The sequence below is a fragment of the Parus major genome, chromosome 12 (assembly GCF_001522545.3).
Source record: "Parus major isolate Abel chromosome 12, Parus_major1.1, whole genome shotgun sequence".
Classification (NCBI taxonomy): Eukaryota; Metazoa; Chordata; class Aves; order Passeriformes; family Paridae; genus Parus; species Parus major.
The window spans coordinates 19,602,059-19,612,723 of record NC_031781.1 but is presented as its reverse complement, the minus strand read 5'-3'; the positions used below and the strand labels follow the sequence as shown (position 1 = coordinate 19,612,723).

At 50.9% G+C, this 10,665-nt stretch overlaps 1 protein-coding gene across 1 annotated transcript in view; it reads right to left on the bottom strand.

Annotated features, from left to right (window-relative positions):
• The window catches only part of GRM7 (glutamate metabotropic receptor 7), a gene marked incomplete at its 5' end in the record, with an annotated part of 192,648 nt that overhangs the window by 76,307 nt on the left and 105,676 nt on the right, over positions 1–10,665 (bottom strand). Inside the window, 2 exons of the mRNA XM_015640504.2 lie at positions 6,371–6,525; positions 7,679–7,820. Of these exons, the coding sequence (XP_015495990.2) occupies positions 6,371–6,525; positions 7,679–7,820 (297 nt within the window). The remainder of the gene's footprint in view (positions 1–6,370; positions 6,526–7,678; positions 7,821–10,665) is intronic.

The window sequence follows — 10,665 nt, the reverse complement described above, 5'->3', positions numbered from 1 at the left end:
GGAGCAGCTTTTCCAAAATCCTTCTCCATCCGTTTGTCATGCAGTCGGGTCAGCAGAACAAAAACACGCTCCTGGAGCAGACCTGCAAACCCAGCAGAGTGAAGTGGGCATTTCTGCATTCATTGTATCATCTTTAAGGAAATTATGTGTATTATTCTGTGCATTATTTCCTAAACTGCTCTTTCCCAAAGCCTGTAATCAGTGAAGCATTAACAACACACACCAGAAGACAAAAACGCAGGGAAACAAACATGAAAAGCCTTTCAAACCTCTGCTCACTTCCTAAAATGAGCACATTGCTGTGTGTGCCTGAGCCTGCCTCAGCCAGCGGTGCCAGGAACACTCCTGCTGGGTCTGGGGGTGTGGAGCCCCAGCAGAGGGGCTGGAGCCTGCAGGCAGCTTTCCTGGGGTGCTCTGGAATGCTCTGGAATGAGGGGCTGGAGCCTGCAGGGAGCTTTCCTGGGGTGCTCTGGAATGCTCTGGAATGAGGGGCTGGAGCCTGCAGGGAGCTTTCCTGGGGTGCTCTGGGTGCCCATGGGCAGAGCCAGGCTGGGACCAGCCGCTCAGACAGGACAGAGCCATCACAAACACATGACCCTGGTGCAGTGAAGGCACTTCTGGGGTGTGATGCAGACTTTCATCAGCCCTGCACCCATCAGAGCCTCCTGCAGGAGAGGCCTGGGGAGCCCCTGGGGCTGCACACACAAACAGCAGCTTTCTAAAACTGCAGTCCTTCCTTTGTGGCTGGAAATGCTCTGCCCAAACACATCCAGCTGACAGCTCCCATGTCACATCAGCCAGAGGAAAACTGATCTTGAGGGGACGCAAGCCAGGGTACCCCAAAAGCATCGATCCATCTGAAGGGTATCAGTGGCTGTGTGCTCTCCAGGGATGATCTCCTCCTAGAGCAGCAGCCCTCCCTGTGTGCCTGCATGCACTCATCCCTGAGAACGCCCACAGCACCTCCAGAGTCCTGGAATCACAGCTGGATGTGCTCATCAAAGGGACAATGCCAGCAGGGCCCGGGGAGCAGTGCCCACCCCACAGCCCTGGAGCCACACACGATGAGCAATGCCAGCAGGGATCTGGTTCTGGCACTGCCAGATCTGCTGGGGCTGCCTGAGCAGCTCCTTTCACTTCAAGGGCCCCAGAGAAAGCTCCTAAATCTCTATTTTCCAGCAGTTCTTTATGGTCCAATTAGAGCTTCCCACCTCATTTCTGTGCTGGGAAGCAGCAGCAGAATCATTTGGTTCAAACCCCATTTGGGACAGGATTTCTTGTTAATGCCCTGCTGGTTATGGGCTGTGTCCTGCACTGACAAGTGGCAGATAATTCTCTTTAATCCTCTGGAACCATCACCCGTCACACAGCCCCAGGGAGCAGCCAGGGGTGACTCCAGCAGGATGCAGAATGTCCTGAGCAGGGAGGAAAGGTCCTGGTGAGACCCCAGTTCTGCCTCCAGCCCTGCAGTTCCACAGGGAATGTGCAATTCCCTGGGCCCTGCTCTCCAGCATTTCCAGCAGGATCCCTCTGGGGGCTCTGGCCCCAGCACACCCCGTTCTGGAGCAGACATTTACCTGCAGCCCTGGTGCCACAGCCCCCTGTCCTGGGGACAGGAGGGACAGACCCGGAGCTGGAACCCTTCAGAGAGCAGCAGGGGAAACAGCTCAGGGGGAGGAGAGCAGGATTTGGGGCAGGTAATGGGGAGAGTCAGCAGATCTGGGGCTGATGGTCTCAGCTACACCTCTTGTGCCTTTACCCCTCTGGGTTTTGGGGCTCTGCTCCAGCCCCCCAGAGCCACGTCCTTCCATGCCAGCTCCTCTCAAAGCACAGGGCTCACACCCCAGGGACACTGAGAAAGCTGGAGAGCAACAGAGAGCTGGAAAAGCCCCTGCACCAGGCTGGAAACAAACAGAAACAAAGAAAGGGAAGTATTTTACAAGTATTATTATGGATTATACACTGGCCTCCTGCTCCCTCGAGGGACAGGCAGGGCTGTGGGCAGCTCTTCATTCCCAGGGAATATTCCAGGGCAAAATGAACCCTGAGCTCCTTCCCTGTGCCACACTGGGGCTGTGAGGGTAAAACACTTCAGAGCCCCTGAACAGGGAGGGGTTTCCATTCTCACTCTTTCATTGTTTCATCCCAAGCTCATACTGCCCAAATAAAAAAGGAGCAAAGCAGCTCTTGCTGGGAATGAAAACAAACCAGGATTCACCATCTCTTTGGAAGACAAATAACTGGAAATTCCAGGGACAGTTTTGTTGGTTTGCAGGGCTTGCAGTTTTTATATTTTAAAATGTATAGGCTCATCCCTGTGCTGGATTTGAGCTATGCCTCAACCTTCTTGCCCAGAGCTTCACAAACTCCAGCCTCAGCCTCATCCACAGCCTCTGGAATTGAATCATTAATCTGAAATCTATTTGAATCCCACTGTTCAGCTGCATCAATTCTGAGCTCAGACAGTAAAGACTGTTTTTCTCCACATCAGCAAAGCTTTTGCCAGACTTTCTAAATAATTCAGATCGAAGCTCTGTATGATCCTCTGTGTTTCTCCTCCAGCTGCTCCCCTCCGTGGTTCCAGCTCCCTGGAGCTGCTGTCCGAGCACACACACCTGGGAAAGGAACATGCAGACACAAAGGTGAGAGGAAGCCCAGGGCACCACTGCAAGCACTGCTCCCAGGGCCAGCCTGACCAGTTCTGCACAGGAAAACAATTCCTGGGCTCGGGATGAGGCTTGGGAGCCTCCCCTGGAGTCAGGAGGGGACAGCTCCGAGCACCAAGGGCAGGGCACAACATCCTGCTGCCACAGCTGCTCCAGGGACAAACAGAAATAAACACCAACAGAAATAAACACCAACAGAAATAAACACCATCTCCTCTTCTTCCTCTTGTTATAGACACATTATATTGTTGGCTATTCACAAATATTAAAATGAATGTTATGTGTATAAGAATGAGAAATTTTGTTGTATTAATATAGTTTTCTTTATTTCTGTTATTGATGAAATTTAGAAATAGTGGTATAATACATATATGTTAGGCTATGGCATAGTATTAAAATAAAAAGTGCTTTTGTTTGTATAACCCAAAGACTGAAAAGATAACTAGAGACCCCCTACATTTGTAAACTGTCTGATCCAGATGAAGACAGCAGTGACCAGAACTCTGGGGGAGGAATTTATTGCATTTCTGGTATCAGGGAATGTAAATCTCAATGGCACCAAGAAGATTGATCTATTGGGAAGGGGGCAAGAGAAAACTAAACAGAAGAACACCAAAGATCCTCAGAAGAATGTGTGAATATGTATGAGAATTTATGGATATGGAGCAGGGTTCTGTTTTTAAGGGACAATCCTTTGTCAGTGAGGTGAATGCAGAGACACCCGGCTGTATCTGTGTACTTTACTTCATTTTTGTCTCCTAATTGGGTTTTTTTATTAAACTTTTAAATTCTATAAAATGATGTGAACCCTTTTTTCACACTCTGGAAGCCTCTCCAAGCCTCCTGTACCTGGCTGGGCACTGGAGCGTGTTCCTGCCACAGAGTGATTCCTCTTTATGTGCACTTCTCTGTCTACTGCAATTATGCAAATAAAATGCAACTTTATCCTTTCAGCATAATTACATCAAACACAATCAGGCTATATTAAGACTGACTCAAGATGAATGAATTCAGTTCATCTAATGATTTCCTAAATCCCTCCCATGGGACTGTGGCAAAGAAAATTCTGTCCCAGGAGTGACATCAAGTACCAAGACAAATAACTGTGGATCTGGGGCCTGATCCTACAAAAAGCCAAACACTTCAGGCCCCTCTGGAGTCACAGGCTGCTGGGATATTCCCACTGTCAGAAAAGCAGGAACCTCAGCTGCTACCTGTGTCCAGAGGTGTGAAACCACAGCACACCTGCACTTCACACCTGTATTTCGATCTGAAGTCACAGCTGGGGGTGAAGAATAATTTGAAAAATGCTTTTTTTCCTGTAAAATGAGTGTTTCAGTTTATAACTCATGTGACCAACAGCTCTGCAGACAAAACCCTGCTAATCCAAAGTGTGCCACTCAGCCTTGCACTCAGGGGCACATCCACTTTTGGTGCAGCTGAAGGTTCCCTGGCTGATTAGCCAAACATTATTCCCTTTACTGGGGCAAGAGGCAGAGTCAATATTGAGGTCAAGGCACGTGAGCTCAGTGCCCTCTCTGCTTCCAGCAGGGTTTCTTAGGAATCTCCCTCCAACATATTCCAAATAGTACTTAAGACAGATAAAAGGAAAGGGAAAAAAAAGAAGAGATGCTTTTGGGGAGTAAAACAAGGGCAGCCCCCCTCATTCATGACTCTAGCCCAGAGTTGTCAGTAAATCCAGTGGGAATTGAGCTGTGGCCCTGCCCTGGAGCCCCAGGACCCTGCTGGGTTGGGATGTGCTCAGGGCACTGAGCTCCAGCCTGCTCCTGCAGTTTGTCTCCTTCAGTTTGCAGGGAAAATCAAGGTGCTTCATTTCTTTCTACGCCCTCATCAAAAGCAAGGCGTTGGTGAATTTTAGGAAGCAGATGTTCACTTCTGGCTGATGAAAGAATGACATTAAAACATCGAATCCCTTTCTCTGGGTCTGGTGGCCACATGAAATCTAAACAACAGAGAGGAAAGCAGAACAAGCTGCAGCAGCCTGAGCACGAGGCAGGCAGCAGCCCAGAGGGAAAAGGGCATCCCTGGGCACGGAACCAGCAAAGCCCGAGGATCCCTGACACGTTCACTGCCTGTTCTCCTGGAGAACGAGCCACAAACGGGATCAGCCCGACAGGGGAACCTGCGAGCTGCAAACTGCTCCAGCAGCACTGGGACGAGCTCTGCTCCCCTGGGCAGCCCTGCAGCCGTGCCAGCAGCAGCAGATGGCACAGACAGATGGCAAACAGGGATGGCTGGGCAGGGCAGGAGCAGCCCAGGGCTGGGCAGGGCACAGGGAGAGCCCTCTGCTCTCTCCTGCCCCAGGCACAGCTCCCAGTGCTGCCCCAGGCTCCCCTTCCCAGCAGGGACACAGCACAGAGCCCCTGCAGGACACCTCTACACACATTTGTGTGTTTGATTCAAATGTAATTTGGGCAGCACAGCAATCCCCCAGCCGAGGTGGCCACGGGAGCAGAATGCAGCTCTCCAGCAGAGTCACTGAGCAAGGACGGTTCTGCAGGCTCAATAAACACAATTTGTTTTTGTAAATGCACCAAATACACTGATATTCATAACTCTAATTTAACTGACTTTCTCCACCTGAGCTCTCCCACTCTGCCATCCTCACTCACTGCATCCAGAACCCCCTCGTGCTTCCCATGAGGGGTTTAATGTGCAACGTAAAAGGAAAATATTTCAAAACAAACAAACGTGGAAAGTTTTTGTTTCTGTGTACTGTTGACAAAATTTTCGTTTCTGTGTCAAAAACCCTCAGGGATGAATACAGACAGTGTGAAAAGCTTATTAAAATATCCTGGTTTTCTGAAACAAACCACTTCATTGTCTGTCAACTTTCTGTATTTACGGAGAAATAACATCCAAGAGTGCCTCAGGGGGTTAAAAATGTAAAAGAATGGAGCAGATGATCTACCTGAGAGGAATAACTGATGAGCAGGAAGTGCAGGCACAGGAAAAATGCAAATATTTGGTTTTGCAGGGAGTGAAGACATCAGAACCCATTTCAGTGTGGGCAGTGTGCTGGAGGAGCAGGCCAGCAGAGGAGTTGGGTCTCTGCTCAGTGAAACAACTGGAAACAACTTTCCCTCCGGATTCCAGAGAACACAGACCCTGACCAACCTCCCTGGTGCCCAGAGAAAGCCATGAGGATGCTAAAGCACCTTTACCCACAGCAGGATTAACAAACTGAGGTGAGATCAGACAGCAAACACTTCAGAGCACAAGGGAAGCTGAGAAACAAAGGGATTAAGCAAAAGAAGTTTCCCAAAATTCACCATATGCACACATCTGTACAAGTGTGGATATTTCTGAAGCACACAATGGATAAATACAGTGCTTGATCTGAAATAAAAGTGAAACTGAGTTTAAATGGAAACCACTGATGGAAAGTGAAGTTTTAGTTCTTCAGTAGAAAACTTCTCCTTTGCTTCAGAGAGGAACCCACAAGATTCCCCCTCCCCTGTGCGTGTGAGAGCTTCAGATCAGCTGGGGTTCTCTTTCCAGGGATAAAGCCCTGTGCCATCCTCCCAGGCTCTGACAAGCAGCTGGAAACAGCCCCGAGCTCCCAGGGGAGGAACACAGACACGCAGGGAGAGACCAGGAGACCAATCCCAAAGAGCTGACACTGCTTGTGTCCCCAGGATTATCCCCACACCCTCGGGAGGAGGGCCAGGCCAGGCTCTTACCCTCGATGGTGGCTCTCTTGGGCAGGATGGTGATGGCTCCCTCGGCCACGTCCTCCTGCTGCAGCAGCGGGCTCACCTTGGAGCCCCAGGTGTCCGAGCCCACCCACAGGAAATGTCCCACCTGATCTGCCCTCTTGGCGGCCGCCAGGATCTGCCTGTGGAGAGGAACAGGTTGTTGGTTTGCATCGAGCTTTGATGGAAACGTGGAGCTGCTTTGGGACAGGGCTGTGGCAATGGCAGAAGGGCTGGCTCCAGGAGCTCTGGGGTCTCCTCCTGGGGCTGAACATGAACAGCACACTCTGAGCCCAGCCGAGCTCAGGGGCTTGGGACACTCTGCCTTGCAGGGCTCTCAGCAGCCTGGCCCAGGGAAACATGGAACTGGATGGTCTTCAAAAGTCCTTCCCACCCCAAACCATCCCGTCATCCATGCAGCACCAGACTTCTCTTTAAATTCACCCTATATCCCATGACTGAGCTACTGATTCCACTAAAACTCAGGGTTTTTCCATTGACTTTACCAAAACTTTTCCCTAAATTTTATTTGTCTCGTTTTGTGGGACCAGGCCTCTCAGCAATTGATGATTCCATCACAATTTTAAGCTAATTTTAAATTCTGGCCCCAGAATACGCAAGTGTGCAATGAAATACAAAATATTCTTTGTGTTATTTTATGAGCCCATTCCATGTGGTTTAACCTTGAGCATCCGAGTCATTTTATCACCATTAACTTTCATTTGCCATAAAATAGACTGAATTAATGAATTACACAAAGTAGAATGAGCCTGGAGGAGGGGGCGTGTTCTTAATTCCTCTGAGAGGAGAGGTCACTCTGCCACCCAACACCATGGCAGGAAAAGCTCCCAGATCCCATTCCTGTCCCTCCAGCACAGCCTGGGCACCCCATGAGCCAGGGCAGCAGCAGCCTTGTGCTTCCCCCCCCTGGTGCTTCCCCATGTTCCAAACTCCATATTCCCAACATTCCCAACTCCACGTTCCCAGCTCCCCACATTCCCAACGTTCCCAACTCCCCACATTCCCAACATTCCCAACTCCCCACATTCCCAACATTCCCAACTCCCCACGTTCCCAACTCCCCACGTTCCCAGCTTCCCACGTTCCCAGCTCCCAACGTTCCCAACTCCCCACGTTCCCAACTCCCCACGTTCCCAATGTTCCCAACTCCCCATGTTCCCAGCTCCACATTCCCAACTCTCCACATTCCCAGCTCCCCACGTGGCTCCCAGCACAGAGCTTTCCCTGCCTGGCTCTCCCAGAGCCCAGAGGGATGGCTGTCCCAGCCAGCCTTACCTGATGTCCTCGTCGTTGGCGAAGATGACGATGGCCCTGGCGTTGGGCGTCTCCAGCAGCTGCCGGATGATTTTATCGAAGTCGATGCTCTTGTCCTTGCGGTCCTGGGGGATCTTCAGGGACTGGGCAATGCAGAGCCCACCTGTGCCAGAGAACAGAGGACAAAGGGACCTTCAGAGGAGGACAGGGAAATGTCAGGGGACAGCACAGCAAAGAGCATCGGTGCAGTCACAGGTACCTACAGCCAGACCAGAACTGCCCACTTTAACCACAGTTCCCCTATTACACTTGTCTAGTTTGTTTTAGAAATAATAAAATTTTAAAAAATCCCATCCCCACTGATGGGATTCTGTTTGTTGCTGGCAGATGAAAACACAACTTTTGCCTTAATTATTTTGTTTCTCAGTAGTAAACACTTTCATCTTCCACGGCATCTTTGATACCAACCTGCTCACCATAGTGCACAGTGCGTTAATTAATAACGGATCAGAGCTCTTAATAAAAACCAGCAGTGGGGATGAGTTAATTAAAAGGCAGCAGGACAAGGGAGAGATTCACAGACAGGCTTTAAAACTCAGATTTAAAAGTCCTGGTAATTGAAGCACTGGAGAAGGTGTTGGAGGGTGAAGAACCTGCAGGAGGAAGCTCAAGCCCCAGAGCATCCTCCTCATCCCAGGGCAAAGCAAACCCGGAGAGAAGCGTGGGACAGCTGGGAAAAGCAAACTCCTGCTTGGAAATGGTGAAATGCAGATCTTGTGCCCATCCCTGAGCCCCTCACAAAGCAGGTCAGCCTCGTTCTGCCTGGTTTTTGACAGAGAGAAGCTGAGCTGCAGCTGCCTGACAGCAAAGGAGCTCTGCTGGACTCTGCCTGTTCCAAACACTCGGGAGGGAAAACAATTCTTTCAGTGGGAAGGAAAAAAACAGTGAAAAGGAAAGGCTGGGAAAGAATAAAGGAGAATAATAGCCCCCAAGTTTTTCTCTGACTCACATAAAACATTTTGTTTCGCAATTATCACCACCTGGACTTCCTGCAACCTTTTTCTTCTCTTTAAAAGCAGACAATACCGAGTTTTAAAAATAAACTTCATTTTAAATGAAGATCAAAAGTCTCACTGTCAGTGAGTTCAGAAGTCTGAACAGTTTTAAACGCTCTTTTTATTTTCCCAAATCAAAATGACATGGAATGAACCCAAACCCACGAGCAGTGTTCTCAGCTTTCCCACAACGTCCTGCTTGGCAGGGACCAGGGCTGGTTAAAAGCCCAGCCCCCAGCCAGCCCTGAGCATCCCCACACTGTCCCTGCCCATGGCAGGGGGGCACTGGATGGGCTGCACGGTCCTCCCAAGCCAACCACTCCATCAGCATCACAGCAGCTGTGACAAATCCCCGTGGGCAGGGAGCCAGCACAGTGACATCTCTCTAGATAAGAGTCCATCCACACTAAAGAACCTGTGAGCCCAGGGGGCAAAAAGAACAGCCCCCTCTGCCAGGTGACACGCTGTTGGTGAAAAACTATAATTAAAAAAGTAATTAAGTTATTTAATACTGAATAAATGTGACCAAGATGATGGAAAAGGGGCTGGAATGGTGGGAAGGCTGCTGGCTCTGCAGCCACCCTGGAGCAATCACATCCACTGGGTGGGGCCTGGATGGGGAAGCCAAAGCTCCCGTTGTTGTGGATAATCCCTGGAGCATCCCTGGAGAGCCTCAGCTGTGGCCAGGCTGCCACAGGCACAGAAAGCCAACACAGCACGTGCTGCCAAAGCTGGAGCTTCCAGGGGCTGATGGAGGGAAAGAGGAGCCAGGCTGGGGAGAGGAAACAGTCTGCAGTGTGAGAGGGCAGGTCTCAGGTCCTGGCTGTGAGTTCCCCAGCGCCTTTGGGAGGTCAGCTCCTGCTTTGCCAGAGGGAAGGTGAAAACCAGAGCTCTGGTTTAAGCTGCCCACCCAGAAAAGAGTGAGCTCAGCCCCTGAGGATGGGGAGCTGCTCTCCATCCAGGCAGTGGGAGAGCTTTCCCAAAAGGAGCAGTGCCATGGTACCCTGCTCGCCTCAGCACCACCTCTGCTCAGAGGAATGGTGGATAAATGGCAAGGAGGAATTATGGAAAAATGGCAAAAATCACCCCTTGGCAAGCAGAGTGCCTGGGGAATTGGATGTCTGCTGTCCAAAAGGCACAGTGGAGTAAATTCAGCTTTCATAGCCTCATCCCACCTTCCACCACAACAGGAAGCATGTGCACAGTTATTGAAACTGTCAGGTTCATTCACAGCACTTCCAAGGGAAAAACCTCCGAGGGAATTAGGTGGTAAAAACACGAAAGTTGCAAATTCAGGATCCTGTCACAGGATTCCTGCAGTAATTCATTACCCCTGGTGGCCTGGAGAAGTGACAAATGCTCCAAGCAGCACAAAGTGCTGTGCCAAAGCATGAGAGCCTGGGAGCCAGAGACACCCTGGGACTGAGCTGGGGCTGCCCTGAAACGCCCAGAGCAGCTGGGGCTGTCCTGGATCCCTGACAGTGCCCAAGGCCAGGCTGGACATTGGGGCTGGAACACCTGGGACAGTGGGAGGTGACCCTGGGACAGTGGGAGGTGACCCTGGGACAGTGGGAGGTGACCCTGGGACAGTGGGAAGTGTCCCACCATGGCAGGAATAGTGGGACAAGAAGATCCTTGAGGTGCCTCCCAACCCAAACCACGACAGGATTTTAAGGTGCCGTGAATTTGTGGGTCCCACACCATGAGTGAACACGCTCAGCTCGCAGGGATAAAGGGTCCATACACAGAGCCCACCCACCCACCCAGGCTGCAGGGAGACCCACAGCACGAGCCCTCTGGAGGAGGAGAACCAGATGATTTTTCCATGGGAATGGCAGTGCCTTGCCCGAGCCTGGCACGGAGGTCAGGCCCCAGTGCAGGGTGCTCCAGCTCCCCAGGGACAGCCAGGGACCAAAGCAGCAGGGGCTGGGACACAACAGAGCCTGAGCAGTG